Source organism: Salvelinus fontinalis, chromosome 10, assembly GCF_029448725.1.
Source record: "Salvelinus fontinalis isolate EN_2023a chromosome 10, ASM2944872v1, whole genome shotgun sequence".
In the NCBI taxonomy this organism is placed as follows: Eukaryota; Metazoa; Chordata; class Actinopteri; order Salmoniformes; family Salmonidae; genus Salvelinus; species Salvelinus fontinalis.
In genome coordinates, this window is record NC_074674.1 from 22,576,729 (window position 1) to 22,592,638 (window position 15,910).

At 41.5% G+C, this 15,910-nt stretch overlaps 1 protein-coding gene across 6 annotated transcripts in view; it reads right to left on the minus strand.

Moving 5' to 3' along the window:
• LOC129863834 (microtubule-associated serine/threonine-protein kinase 3-like) overlaps window positions 1-15,910 on the minus strand; it is a 176,616-nt gene that overhangs the window by 12,900 nt on the left and 147,806 nt on the right. For 5 of the 6 annotated variants that reach the window (XM_055936137.1, XM_055936141.1, XM_055936143.1 and 2 more), the window contains 13 exons: window positions 14,874-14,952; window positions 13,548-13,705; window positions 13,269-13,344; window positions 12,487-12,696; window positions 11,909-12,010; window positions 11,432-11,564; window positions 9,402-9,463; window positions 9,221-9,312; window positions 8,649-8,857; window positions 8,241-8,379; window positions 7,173-7,305; window positions 6,734-6,899; window positions 1,408-1,509 (listed from right to left, as the gene is read on the minus strand). In XM_055936137.1, the coding sequence (XP_055792112.1) occupies window positions 1,408-1,509; window positions 6,734-6,899; window positions 7,173-7,305; window positions 8,241-8,379; window positions 8,649-8,857; window positions 9,221-9,312; window positions 9,402-9,463; window positions 11,432-11,564; window positions 11,909-12,010; window positions 12,487-12,696; window positions 13,269-13,344; window positions 13,548-13,705; window positions 14,874-14,952 (1,661 nt within the window). The remainder of the gene's footprint in view (window positions 1-1,407; window positions 1,510-6,733; window positions 6,900-7,172; window positions 7,306-8,240; window positions 8,380-8,648; window positions 8,858-9,220; window positions 9,313-9,401; window positions 9,464-11,431; window positions 11,565-11,908; window positions 12,011-12,486; window positions 12,697-13,268; window positions 13,345-13,547; window positions 13,706-14,873; window positions 14,953-15,910) is intronic. The other variant, XM_055936138.1, reaches the window with a different exon arrangement.

Consider the following 15,910-nt stretch of genomic DNA (forward strand, 5'->3'; position numbering starts at 1 on the left):
TTTTACAACATACATTTTCCCTGACACCCCAAAATATTTGTTATATTTATATTTGTTACATTTTGAATGCTGAGCAGAACAGGAAAAATGTTCAATTCACATGCTTATCAAGAGAACATCTCTGGCATCTCTACTGCCTTTGATCTGGCGGTCTCACTAAACACACAAATGATGTCTGAGTGTTGGAGTATGCCCCTGGCTTTCCGGAAAATACAAAAAACAAGAAAAAGGCGCCATCTGGTTTGCTTAATAAGGAATTTTAAATGATTTGTACTTTTGATACTTAATTATATTTAAAACAAAATACTTTTAGACTTTTAATCAAGTAGTATTTTACTAAGTGACTCTCACTCGAGTCATTTTCTATTAAGGTATCTTTACTTTTACTCAAGTATGACAATGGGGTACTTTTTCCACCTCTGCATACACAAACAGACTCACAGAGATGGACATAGATATCTTGCACACATAGGCCTCATGCAAGTACCAACATACACACTTCCGCTCCATTCAAGACAAAAGTTGACATTGGACAGAGGTGCCACTGCCCCAACACAAAAGGAAATGCAGACGCTAACATTTCATCCTCTCTTTTTTATTGGCCAGCACCCAAAAGTGACATCACCGGCCATTAATTATGCAGTGCAATTTCCTGCCGGTGACCTTTGTGGAAGAGACGGAGGGCCGCCGATGAATGGTTTGACCCCAACCTCTGGATCTGATGAATACAGTCCTGTATAGCCTGCTGTGCAGGAGACAAAGACTACGTCCCAAATTGCACCCTATTCCCTTTATGGTGCACTACTTTTGACCAGAGCCCTATATAGCAAATAGGGTGCCATTTAAGACACAATGGGGAGCCCGTGGCTTCATCTCAGGTCAGGGCAATGTTGATGATTCGCAGACGCTGAAGATGCGTGACATTCGAGGCGGCCCGGGAGGAATTATTGTAATTGGGGAAAGGAAAAGGTGAGGCAGCGGGGTTATGTGATAAACTGTTCCGCCCATTTGTTTGATCCCATTTGTCCAGCCTTGTATCTTTAAATAATGGGCTGTGCTGAGAAGGCACCAAGAGAGTTATGACAATAACCACTGTCTGTACCTGGACAGTTTTAACTGAGGGGAAGAGAATGCTCCCTGGTAGGTCATAACTGTTAGTAAACCTTTGAACACCTTCAACCTCTAATAATAGAAAACCTTTCCTGTACCCTGTGCTGAGTTTCAACAAACTAAACGTAGCCCCAATAAAGCCAATCTTTTGCCTGACTCACATAAATATGGGGCCGACCCGAACCGTAATCTGCTTGGTGGATGTGAAACCAGGCCAGCCCAGTACAGCTTGGCTTGGTTTGGTAGAGTGAAAAAGGTATTTGTATGTGGCATGTGTTGTGCACAACTTGTGCCTACCTGTTCCCATCCTCTCCAGAGGGTTCTGTCTGAGTAGCAGGGTGATGAGTTCCTGGGAGTCGGCAGGGGGAGCATCTTCTCCTTCCGGCCAGTTGATCTCATCTTGGAAACGACAACACACTCCGTTAGTTAGTTAGTACTTAGCAATATCCCACAGACAACACATACAGAGTTAGCTAGAAGTTAGCAACAATATCCCACACAAAAAAACAAACTGAGTTGACTAGCCGTTAGCAATATCCCATAGAAACACACACCGAGTTAGCTAGCCATTAGCAATATCCCTTAGACAACACATTCGGAGTTAGCAAGAAGTTATTAACAACACCCCACAGACAACACATACTGAGTTAGCAGTTAGCCACAGTTAACAGTCCCACAGTCAATCTGATTAATGCATGTCATTGAGAGTTTCCTCAGACAAAAGGGCATATTGTTATTCACACCATTGAATGTGGAAATTGGCGATCTTCCCTCCCTCAAGGATGAGATATGAAATTCATGATTGTCTGTTCTCCAGTACTGGAATAATATGTATTATCCAGGTCTGAAACATTTTTATAATGAGAATTAGAATGCCTTCAGAAAGTATTCATACTCTTCGACTTATGCACGTGACTCGTTTCAGGAAACTAGGCGTATGTCGCAAATCACTACTTCACAGGAGCGCCATTTAAAGAAAATGTATTATCAAAATGCGTTTTTAGGCAAAAATGCCTTCTGGAACATGTGAACTTCATGTGCCTTAATAATAAACTTGCATGCCATCTGTAAATATTAATTAAATTACGAGACTAGTTGGTTTAGCCACAGAAAAAGACAACAACCATCTCGCCAGCCATGATCGGCTGAGATAATGTGTAGGCTCGACATGCCGAGTGATGAGTTCTAATTGGTCTGCCATGTAGCTCGCTGCTGTCTAGAACATGAGCAGGTCAGTACGTGTAGGTAATCCTTTCTAATCTGCTTTTTTGAAAGACATCACGTAGTAGAACTGCATAAGTGTTGCTCTCCACTTTCTGGAGGACCAAGTTTTGAAGGCAGTGGAATTAGAGTATGATAGCTAAGAAGATGGAGATAATTCTGGCGTTTGATTGCAAATATGCAGACGGAGTCAAAAAGAGAACTGTTGTATAAAATACCTGTCTCCGGATTACGACTTCAAACTAAGGGTAACCATGGCATCCGTGAGACAGAGGGAGAAGCATTCATCCATGTTTACGGGTAAGATAGTCTAGCTAGCTACATTTTCAGATATTACACATTTCTCATTTTGTCAGAAAGTCGTTTTTATTTCAAGTTAAAGTGTACTGTTATCTAGCTAGCTAACGTTAGCTGGCTGGCTAGCTAGCTAATGTTACGTGTATGATCTGTGTAATAATATTATTCATATCTCTGAGCCATTTGCATTGCTAGTTATAGCCTAATGTAAGCTAGCTAAAATTTTACCTGGTTGGTTATCTACCTGCAGATTCATGCAGGGTTGTAACGTTATGATATGGGATTATGATTAATTGTTTAGCTTGCTAGCTAGCTACAAGTCCAAACAAAAGACTCCACTATGCAAGTAACTGATGTCACTGCAACAACTGTCGATAGACGTAGCTGGTAAATTCACTCTGGCCATCTACTCCGATTTCAGAGCACTCCCGTCAGTGTGCCAGAGCTCAGAATAACTTACGAACGCTCAACACCCACTGAATATGGCCGGTGTCACTAATCGTTGGCATAAAAATGTCATTAATTTGTTGCCAGCAGCACAGTTGCAGTCACCAACGCTCTAGATAACATACTTATTTTCCACCATAATTTGCAAATAAATTCATCAAAAATCCTACAATGTGATTTTCTGGATTTTTTCTCCTCATTTTGTCTGTCATAGTTGAAGTGTACCTATGATGAAAATTACAGGCCTCTCATCTTTTTAAGTGGGAGAACTTGCACAATTGGTGGCTGACTAAATACTTTTTTGCCCCACTGTAAAAACAGCCTAACAAGTTCTGCTAGAGTGAGTAAAATGGTCAGAGAGTTCTCTCATTTGTGTCTGGAAGTAGCTAGCAAGTCAGCCAACGTTAGCCAGTTAGCTTGGGTGTTTGACTGCTGTTAGTCAGAACCCTCGAATCAACCCTTCTCCTCCGCCAGAGCATCCAGTGTGCGCTCCAAACGCTCCGAGAGCGAAACGCTCTGAATTTACGAACAGACTATCTGACAACGCTCTGAGTATACGAACGCCCAGAGCACACTACACATAGTACACCCATAGTATAAGCCAGCCTTTAGTCTTGAAATAGCTAGTTGTTTAGTACATAGCCTCACATGTGAATCCTTAAAGAGATGGGTGGGGCTGAAGCCTAAGAAGTTGTGAACGATGCTGAATGGGTGTAGATAAAGAAGAGCTCTCCAGTAGGTACCAAAACATTCAAGGGCCATTTTCTCAAAAGTGTGGTTACAAGTTTATCAAAGCAGAATTACTTTCCCATTGTTCCTCAACGGTAGTGTATGACATAAAATTTTAACATAAACAATTGTCCGATGTAAAGAACACCATTTCAAATATTGCTACAAAAGACCAAATCGAGACTGGCGGTCACATTTTGTTGTGTTACAGGCTGAATTCAAAATTGATTCAATATTTTTTTTATTCTCACCCATGTACACACCCCATAATGTCAAAGTGAAAACATGTTTTTATACATTTTAGCAAATTCATTGAAAACGTAATATCGAATTTATAGAAGTATTCACATCCCTGAGTCAAGAAGCATCTTTGGCAGCGTTTACAGCTTTAAGTCGTATTGGGTATGTTTTTGTATCAGCGTTGCACATCTGCATTTGGGGATTTTCTCCCATTCTTCCTTCCTTGCGGATTTTCTCAAGCTCTGTTAAGTTAGGTGGGGAGCGGTGGTAAACAGCAATCTTCAAGTCTTTCCACAGACCTTCAAATGGGATTCAATTTTGGGCTTTGGCTGAGCCACTCGAGGACTTTCACATTTTTGTTCTGAAGCCATTCCAGCCTTGCTTTGGCTGTATGGTTGGGGTCATTGTCCTGTTGAAACGTAAGTCTTCGCCCCAGTCTAAGGTTGTTTGCACTGAAGCAGGTTTTCATCAAGGATTTTGCTGTATTTGACTCCATTGATCTTTTCCTCGATCCTTACCACTCTCCCAGTCCTTGCCGCTGAAAAACATCCCATCCTCATAGCATGATGCTGCCACCACCATGTTTCACGGCCGGGATGGTGTTAGACAGGTGATGAGGTGTGCCTGGTTTTCTCCAGACAGGGCTTTGCATTCAGGCCAAAGAGTTATATTTTTGTCTCATCAGACCACAACATCTTTTGCCTTATGCTCTCAGTCTCTCACGTTCCTTTTTGTCATGTGCCCTTTTTCTGAGGAGTGACTTCCGTCTGGCCATTCTCCCATAAAGCCCAGATTGGTGAAGTGCTGTAGAGACTGTTGTCCTTCTGGCAGGTTCTCCCATCTCAGCCAAGGAACTCTGTAGCTCTGTCAGATTGGTCATTGGATTCTTGGTCACCTCCCTGACCAAGGTCCTTCTTGCCCGTTTGGTCAGGGTCGGGGTAGAGTCTGGGTAGTTCCATATCTTTTCCATTTCCCAATGACCACTGTGGTCTTGGAAACTTTCAACACTCTAGAAATTGTTGTATACCCTTCCCCAGATATATGCAGTAGTGTAAAGTACTTAAGTAAAAATACTTTGATGTACTTAAGTAGTTTCTTTGGGTATCTGTACTTTACTTTTCTACATTCCTAAAGAAAGTAATTTACTTTTTACTCGATACATTTTCCCTGACATCGAAAAGTACGTGTTATATTTTGACAGGAAAACGGTTGAATTCACACACTTATCAAGAGAACATCCCTGATCATCCCTACTGCCTCTGATCTGGCGGAATAACTAAACAAATGCTTTGTTTGTAAATTATGTCTGAGTGTTGGTGTGTGCCCCTGGATATCAGTCAATAAAAAGAGAAAAAAAGAAAATCGTGCCATCTGGTTTGCTTAATATAAGGAATTTGAAATAGTTTTACTTTGACTTTTGATACTTAAGTAAATTTTAACAATTCCATTTACTTTTGATACTTAAGTATATTTAAATCCAAATACTTAGACTTTTACTTGAGTAGTATTTTACTGGGTGACTTTCACTTTTACTTGAGTCATTGTCGATTAAGGTATCTTTACTTTTACTCCAGTATGACAATTGAGTACTTTTTCCACCACTGGATAGATAACTCATCACAATTCTATTTTGGACAGTTCCTTGGACTTCATAGTATAGTTTCTGCTTTTACATGCACTGTCAACTGTGGGACATTATATAGACAGGTGTGTTTCTTTTAAAATCAAGTCCAAAAAATGGAATTGGCCACAGGTGGACTCCAATCAAGTTGTAGTGACATCTCAAGGATGATCAAAGGAAATTGGATGCACCTGAGCTCAATTTGGAGTGTCATAGCAAAGGGTGGGAATACTTATTTAAATTAAATATTTAATTTTCAATAATTTAGCAAAAATGTCTAAAAACATCTCACTTTGTCATTATGGGGTACTGTGTGTGAGAAAAAACAAGCAATTCAGGCTGTAACGCAATAAAATGTAAAATAAGTCAAGGGGTATGACTATTTTCTGAAGGTACTGTATGTGATCAAAACATCTGTGTTTTCCCGTTTTGTGTGTGTATCTCCATGTGGCTGTGTGTTCATGTGTGTTTGACAAGTGTAGCCTGTTCGCAAAAGTTGAAAAATAGCAGCATACGCCACACCAGTATAGACTGCGCCATTCCACGGATGTCTCTTTGGCGCCATTTCCCTCCCATTTTCATCAAATTTGGGAGTGAAGCATGAATATGCATGGTGGCCCTCAGGCCTGAGCAGCGTGGCATTGAGCTCAGTGTGTTCAGAGCCCTTTAATTAACACTGCGTTCCTCTGGCCTGCCATGATGGAGAGCACACCAAATCTGTCATGGCACCACATTCATTAACATAGAATAGAGGGAACACTTGGGTTCTCTGTAAACTATCATAGAGTTATCAAAAACTAGAAAAAATGTATGTCTCATGTCAAGCTGAATCCACACCCCCCACACACCATCTGTTTTGTGCATTACATGCCTTAATCCCAAATGAATCGGAAAGATTGGCACCATCTAATTCCATACGGAATAATTAGATAATACCATTAAGGCCTGCATATTTTTGTCCTACTTAGTTATGCATTGATGTCAATGTTAAGTGCAAATTCAACTCCATTGGAACTTAGGATTCGCCCCATAAGTCAAATCAAAAGGAGAGAAGAGAGTTAGACTGACCGCTGATGACCTGCCCAAACAGTTCTTCTGGTGTGTCTCCAAAGAAGGGTACGCAGCCGACCAGGAACTCATAGAGGATGATGCCCATAGCCCACCAGTCCACAGGCTTCCCATAGCCCTGTCTCAGGATCACCTCTGGAGCAATGTACTCTGGGGTCCCACACACCTGCAGACACAGACAGAAGGCAACAGGTATAGGCACATTATAATAGTAGTATATTTTAGTGAAAGGTTGAGGCTGGACATTGTCACATAGGAAAAAGAATAACCTGAAAGCTGTTGGTATCCAATTTCTGAACACTTTGAACCGTGTTCAGACTGGATACCATAGATGTCAGGTTCTCTCTGCTGTCTTGTTTTAATTACCAAAATAAATAAATGAGCAAGAAAGATTGGCTTATACTGTAGGTAGAATGTCAATCATCTCCACACAATGTACCTGTTTATCAGAGAACTCCCGGGCGTCCTTCTCTATGTGTCCCTCGTACAGGTTAGTGGTCATGTTCATCAGGCCTACCTTGGACAGCCCAAAGTCTGTCAACTTGATGTGGCCCATGGAGGTCACCAGCAGACTGGGGAAGGGAGAGAATGAGAGAAAACCATAACATGGATGCCAATGGCAGAAGATAGTGTCCGGCATTGTTGGAGCTCAGGAAACGTACTGTACCCTGCAATTACATCTGCAACCCTCTACATGTGACTATGTGACTGTACAATTCTCTAATCTACAAAATCTCGCTCAATTGGCACAATAACATCGATCACTCAAGTGACTGGCAATTTTAAAAAGGGTAAGATCATCAGTCAAAATACACCAAACACTTCCATGCTCAGGTCACTAACTCTGTTAAAATGGTCATTTTAAGGCACTGGAAAGAGGAGCAGTCACCCTTATTTGCAGAACGGCTCAAACGGTCAATGAACACTGTCAAAGGTGATCTTTTAATTTAATTAAAAAGGAAAGATAAAGGAATATGAAAACAAATGGGCCAAGTTTGTAGTTGTCTCGGTGTGAATGAAAATTGGGGAAGATTTTATTTATAATATGTCAATAATAATCATGGGTATTGATACAAAATGATTAATACAAAACCAATATACCAATCAATATGTACATTTATACAAATAATGTACATAATGAAAAATTGCTGGCAACTATATTATGACTAACTTAACCATTTCAGAATATTAATTACCTATTTATTTCTTGTTCTTTAAATTTCGTTGTAGCCCTCCCATACACGCAACATTTGTATTTCAATTTCTTGTTAGGATTAAATTGTGATATGCAAAGAAAAGTATAGAAATGTGACAAAATAGGAGAGAGAACAATGTGTATTTACATGTGGTGTTTTATTTGTTGTTGCTTGGTGAGTGTGACATGTTGGAAAGAAGATATTCATTTTTTAAATCACAAGTCAGCACTAACAGATCTGAGACCAGGCTATATCTATCTACCTTCTCGGTGACATTAGCTGAATTTACTATAGAGATATTAGAGACTGACTTGTCTGGTTTGAGATCCCTGTGGACGATGCCATAGTTGTGGAGGTACTCCAGAGCCAGGACCGTCTCAGCAAAGTACATCCTGGCCATGTCCACAGGCAGGGGACCCATGTTCTTCAGCAGGTTGGCACAGTCACCTCCTAATGGCATACAGACACAGTTACTTGGTTTATTGAGTTAATTCTGACATTGAAATATACTACAATGAAGTACATTCAACATATGTTTAATTATTAATGATTAATCCCAACCCAAAAAGTGCATTTGATAAAGAATAGGGATGGACATTAACATGAACCAGTATTTCTAAAGCAGTGTATCCCCCCCCCCCCCCCTGGTGTCAGCTTTCCGTCTTCCACTGTTTTGGGTCCGTAAAAAATAAAATAAACAATAAGAAAAGACTAGCTACCTTCCACATACTCCATGACCATGCAGAGGTGTCGTCGCGTCTGGAAGGAGCAGTACATGGAGACCACGAAGGGGTTCTCAGCGAAGGTCAGGATGTCTCTCTCCACGAAGGCCTGCTGGATCTGGTTCCTCAGCATCAGGTTCTGTTTGTTGATCTTCTTCATGGCAAAACGCTGCTTGGTCTCCTTATGGCGCACCAGATACACAGCCCTGTCAGAGAGAGAGAGGAGACAATATGTCTGACAAAGTAGCAAAGGCTAAGTTAAATCAACCATACATTACTCTGTCAGACAAAGAATGACACGGTTAGTCATAAACGTGGTAAAGATGGCTTGAAATCCCACATTCATAGCTCTGTAGGAGAGGGAATACATGATGTAAGTGCCGCGGTATATACTTTTTTTGTGGTTTAGGAACAGAAAAGGACAGGGCCATGAATTGAAGGTTGAAAATATGAGTACAAAATGTGAGTAAATCCAAATCACATATCCAATTCAAATCCTAAATGACAGCTGAAACAGGTTTGGATTCCATCATAACCGTCCTGACTAAGACCAGAGAAGTTTCTCTCACCCGTAGGCTCCGTTGCTGATGAGTTTGGTCATCTCAAAGTCCATCTCGCAGGGCTTTCGTCGGGATCGTAGGGCCACGCTCAGACTCTGGGACTGGGAGGACGAGAGTAGAGAAACTTTATTCTACGGAAATACATCAAACCTGTAATTAAAAACTTGAATAAAATATACTGAATACTCACAGAGTCATCTGTCTCTGGTGTTTCCGCTATCCCACTGTCATAACTGGTCATCTGAGCAATTTCTGTAGGAGAGAGAAAGAAAGAACATGTCAGCATTTCATTCGACTTTGCAATTTCAGCATTTTCACCTTCAAACACCAAACAGTGACCTTAAAATCCAGATGTCTTATATATACACACCTCAACATTTAGTCAAAGCCTATAGGGAGTTGACATTACTGTATATTAACACACTTTCTTTTTTATGGCAGTTAAGAAAGAGCAATCTGTTGACTTTGTCCACCTAATAAGCTGAGTCTGAGAAATCCTAAACGAGAGGAAATGAGGTGGAAACCAGAAGTGGCAGCAACACATGTCGGACATCCATTAAGAAAACCACAACTCCAGAACACTCAAGTGTATGTGTGTGCGTTCGTGTTTTGCGTATGTGTGTGCGTCTTGCATGTGTATGTGCATATATACATGCACGTGTGTGTGCATCCCTTCCCATCAGTGATGTATGAACAGCAGGAGGTAGCGAATCAGGAGGGGGGGGGGGGGGGGGTCGTTCGGTCGTCCCCACAGAGACCCTAAACCCATTTCCAATGCCACTTAACATCTGTCCCTGCCTAGAAGGCTGCTTCCAACACTCCAGGCTACTGGGCAAGGAAAACACACGGGATAAGCCCAGGGGAAATGAGTGGAGAGACATTGGCAAATGAGGACGGAGGTTAGTGAGCCAGTCTGTGTGTAGAACTGTTTCAGCTCTATAGGGAGACCATTCGTTTCTAATTAGTCAGAATGAACGTTGGGGTTTAAATTGAGAGAGAGAGTCATTAGGATGGCAGTCTGTTCGGTACAGGACACATGTTACTCTACATCACCTTTGTCTTAGACCTTCTTCATTGGTGTTTAATACTAGCCTGACAGGTTATATTAGCCTTGCAAAAAATATTTACTGTAATGCTGATGCAATAATTTGGTCATTGTGGATACTGAAATGGTAGCTAGTACTTCTAGTGCTAGTTATACTTCAGTAAAACAAGTAATTCTTCTCTAAAATCTGATAAGATGTTCTGCTCCAGCAGTGCTTCCAAGACGTTAAGACCCCAATATCCACAACATAATTACGATTTTTATTTATTTATCGTAGTATTTTATCACAGTACATTACAGAGGGAGTTTTACGAGGAACAGAACGTGCAAGTTAATAAAAATGAGAAACTACTTTTCTCAAAATGTAGGCTTTAGTGTTCTGATGAAGCTGGTTGGGGTTAACTAGATTCTGTGTCAGGATCATACTCTCATCATAGAATTATATTTATCATATTTTCATCAGGTCATCAATGTAGCTGGGACTTCGAGAACACAAAGCATGACAAGTGATTGGATGATCCACAATACAATGGCTGCGTTACGATTCTATACCTTTCTCCAGAAGATTGCACTCGTTCAATCCCCACTCATGCATTTAAAAATCATTGGATTGGTGCAAGCATGGCTGGAGGGAGTTTCCACCATATTCCTCACTCCATTCCTTTGAAATCCATGAGGGGGTACACTTCGGGAAAAGGGTGAAGAATTGGAATGTACATCTTGATTACTTCCTTTATCAATGCAGCCCACCACTGGAATGAGTTCACAGCCCTTGCAGCTTTCATCAGAAAGCACTCTTTTCATTTCTGAACGTGTGATGTTTGGCTGCACCTCTACTAACTTTGGTTAAGGCCAGGGCTCTCCAACCGTGTTCCTGGACAACTATCCTCACGTCAGGTTTCGCTCCAACCCAAGTTGTAATTAACCGGATTCAGCTAATTAACCAGCTAATTATTAATCAAGTGAGCTAGATTAGAGTTGGAATGAAAACCTACAGGATGGTAGTTCTCCAGGTACAGGGTTGGAGTGAAAACCTACAGGATGGTAGTTCTCCAGGAACAGGGTTGGAGTTAAAAACCTACAGGACGGTAGTTCTCCAGGAACAGGGTTGGAGAGCCCTGGTTTAGGCACGGCCGACCTACTCCCTAAAAGGTCAAAAGTCAAACTTGACGTACCTTCCAGGGGGTCCCGTGTGAGACCCAGCTGGCTGATGATGTAGCGAGGGATGTCAGTCTTGATGCCCTGGCCCTCTTTGGCGTGACCCTCGGCAGCCTCCAACAGATGGTAAAACTCCTCTGGATCAAACTCCTGAGGAGAGGACAACACAGGGACACGGGTTTTACTTCGGGAACTCTTAGTTCCAATGGGCATCGTCCGTGTGCTGTTGGCTTTTCTCTGAGTTGATGGTGATGTTATTGTGACAATGAGGACTAGCAGGAGCAAGAGGAGGATGGATTGCATCTATATGACTTTTGTCACCACCAGAAAGAACTCGTACTTAGTATTAGGACTCAGTGGTTTGCCTAGTCACACCACATGGTCAGGAAAAACTTTGGTCCCTTGGAAAAACTCCTTTCCCTAGTTGCCGTTTAATTTGTGAAGTCATGGCCATGTGCTTGGTAGCTAGCTAGCGACAATTAGGCGAGACATACCAGGCATTCCAGCAGGCGCGCCGGCCTGGCGATGACGATGAGGATCTTCTTTACCAGCTCTTTGATGAAGTTCACCTCCTGGCTCTCCGACCGAGACGTGGACTATAGATACAGAGAACAGAACACACTCGTTCAACATTTCACACAGACCTGTGAGCTGCTCAGTGCTCGGGACTGTAAGCACCATTAAGTTATTAATAGTTACAGAATAGAAATAGTGCTACGAAAATGACAATACCAGAAGTAAGGGGGCACTGTAAACCAAATTATTTTGGTGAAAGAATCTGTTTGATAGTTTCAAAGTCCTGTGCTGTAATGTACACCGACATTGTACTTACAGTGTACTTATTACCACGGTAAAAGATTGATGTCTTTTAAAGTGGCTGCTAAAGTTAACCAGTGATATCCCCCATGGATAGCAGGTGGCACCACACTCTACACTACACACTTTCCTCATCTCCTTTCCTTCATTAATCCAGGTTTTGTATTGTAGAGTAGAGGACACAAGGGGAAAAAAACAACTTTGTATTACATTCATTATTATTACACTATTGAGATGTACCCAAAATGTCACCCACCTCCTGGAAGAGCCTCTCCAGCTTGTCGGTGAGCTCACAAAAGTAGCGTGATGTGATGTGGCCCAGGCGGCTCTTCTCCAGGCAGTCGCGGACCAGCTCGATGATCTGGTGGTGGGCGAACCCCAGCACACCGTCCGCCAGCGGCAGCACGCTCTCCGGGGAGCTCGTCCGGATGATCTCCTGGATCCTCTCCTCCATCTGGGCCGTGGCCTGGAGAGACACAGAGGGGTGGAAAGGGTTACAAGTAGAGAATGTGTTGAGAGAGGGTGAAAAGGTTCAAAGGTGGAAAAGAACTGTGGGTGAAAAAGACCAACTCTCAGCAACAACTGTTAATACATTAGCATTTGTTTTGATAACAAATAACCATTGCTAATGCTAGAATCCTTAGATGTTACATCCATTTTTGGACCTAGAAATTAATGATATATACCCATTGATTCTTGAATAATATAACTTAGAAATGCCTCATGCGCTTAGTTCAACTGTCGTATACCATTAGATCCCCAAATATAAGATTGAAAAAAAGGTAAACACGGTAAATGTAAACAAACACTGTATAGCCTCAAAACATGGTTCAAACTATACATTTGATATTATGGAAGGTCAGTACTTGCATTCATAGCTCTGTCTATGAATTTGAGAGTGGTTACATTTCTTCAGCCCCATCCCTTAGCGTTTTTAGCGAAACATGCGGGGGGGGGTTCAATTTGTTATTGTTTCAATTAAGGATTCTAGCTTGAAGGCAATACGACATTCTAGATCTAACTCAGTTGGCTCCTGACCTTAGGAAAGCGTTCCTTGTAGACATGGTTCATCATAATAATCTCATGATCACAACAGGATGGGGATCTTCCAGGGCTGCAAACACATAGAAATACAAAGGAATGATCAGTCATTATATTACAACACATATCTTACAGCACAAATACATTGATATAGTTTGAATCAAATCTCATTTGAAAACTATTCACATAAAAGTATATAAAAGGAGGATACTTTTCAGCGGCCGTTATCCCCGGCATCTATAAAGGTGTGTGACCTTGCCGGGCCTTCGTACGTACCTGAGACTGCGCGAGCGGGGTCGCATGGGCGCGGTCCCCCTCCGTCGGTCATCCCCAGCGATGCTCTCGGTGCAGAAGTGCTTGGAGAGGAAGTGCAGCTCGTCCGGCGTGGGCTGGAAGGGCAGCTGGTGAAGCTTCTCCTGTGATGAACAGGACGACTGGAAATGAAATGAATATACATTGAACGAGAAAAGATAAAAAGAAGAACGAGAGGCTAACGCTTTGATTGACGTCGTTGCACGAGAGAATGGCAGTTACCAGGAGAGTTTGTGCTTTTTCTGACTGCTGTGTTCAATTGATTGGGCACATGTTCATTACGGTACCAATTCCCTTTTACAGTGTCTTGAAAACGAAGGACTGAATCGTATTGGTGCTGAAATAGTTGTGACGGTACATGAAAGCTAACAAATTACTGTGAACTTTCCCTTTTCGTATCAACACATTGTTCTGAAATAAAATCCAAAAAGGATTCATCTTCAAGTGAGCTGCAAAGACCCTTAGCAACCAGATGTGTAAACATAGCCTGGACAAACACAGTTGTCAGTCAATCCTTCTCTATAGTAAATTCTCTAACAGTAATCCTCACCAGCCTCCAACAAAACATCAAGTATTTATCAACTCTAAATGAATGTCCTCATAAAACATGGCCGTAAACAAACAACCCGTTACTTTGTGTGTGGAGGCGTGCTTACTTGGCTTGTGTGTGTGGTCAATCCTGCGTGTGAGTGTGACGCATAGGTTTCAGAGTTGACCATTTCCTGCCTGTGTGATTTGACTTTGTCAGTACACAGATCAGAGGTGTGGGTGATTATGTGCGTGTGTTTCTGTATGTGTGTGCAAGAGTGCGTGGCCACGGACACGTTGCCGTGTGTGTGTTTGTTTATGTGTGGGGCATAGCTGTTGGCTTTGTGTCAGCGCCATGTTTACTCCCTAAAAGAAATCTGCTGGCCCTAAACACATTTCTGGTGGTCTGAGTCAACCTGGGAGACACTAGCAGGAGTATCTGTTCACCCCTCATCTGACTTCCAATAGCCTACAGTACAGCACCGGTCACTGAAGAACAGACTAGAGGCAGTCTATCAAATTATCATTTCACATTGAAACATCTTTATTCAAATGAATTCTTACATTTCCAGTGATTTGGTATCTGTATTTTTTGGGGGCAGGATGGAAAGGGTTTTCCATCGGTATATTGTATGTGAAGGGGTTTAGGTTTAACAACCTTTTTGTCATTGCTTTTTTTAAATCTAGCTAACACATGTAATAACTCATTGAGTTGATTCTTAAGTGTTTGTAGCAAAGTGAGTGGTAAGGTATGGTACGTACAGAGACAGTGGAGCTGGGTGTATTGGTGCCATAGCCAGATGAGGGCAGAGATGCCAAAGACCAGCGTCGTCCATCAGTCCTTCTCAAACACACAAACAGAGATAGAACGAGGCAGATGTCACCATTAACTTTGAACCCATCCCTAAACCCATCCATACTAATCAGGAATGAGAACTGTAGTTATGAACAGTATATTACAATACCTATGAATGATATTCAAAACAAGAATACTCAAATATCCAGGATTGTACATAACATAACTGCCCTTATTTGACTGAGCTTATGATTAAAATATACAAAGTAAAATTTGCAAAGGCCTAAAAATCAAAGGTTCTGTGTGACCTTTGATCTATGTGCAGTAATGATCAGAGGCATGTCATATGCAACCTTCACTTATCTGATGGAAAAGGTAGAAAATATTCCGCTTTTCAATAGCCTACTGAAGCAGTGTCCTTGACCTCTACTACCTGTAACCAACGCCTAGTAATAAGATGCCTTATTTTTGCACTAACCAATAACACTGAACAAGAAAACAAACTCTCAAAGGAATAATACATGAGATTACATGTAGGGACAGATAGAAACGAATCAAAAGGGATTTTCATGATTCAGGTATAATGGCTAGGTACAGTGCATTCAGAAAGTAATCAGACCCCTTGACTTTTTCCACATTTTGATATGTTACAGCCTTATTCTAAAATGGACTAAATGTTTTTTTCCCCCCTCATCAATCTACACACAATACCCCATAATGACAAAGCAAAAACAGTTTGACATTTTCGCAAATGTAAAAAAATATATATATATATATATTACATTTACATAAGTTTTCAGACCCTTTAACTCTATGGACAATTCCTTTGACCTCATGGATGGTTTTTTGCTCCGACATGGAGTGTCAACTGTGGAACCTTATATAGACAGGTGTGTGTCGTTCCAAATCATGTCCAATCAATTGAATTTACCTCAGGTGGACTCCAATCAAGTTAGAGACATCTCAAGGATGATAAATGGAAACAAGATGCACCTGACCTTAA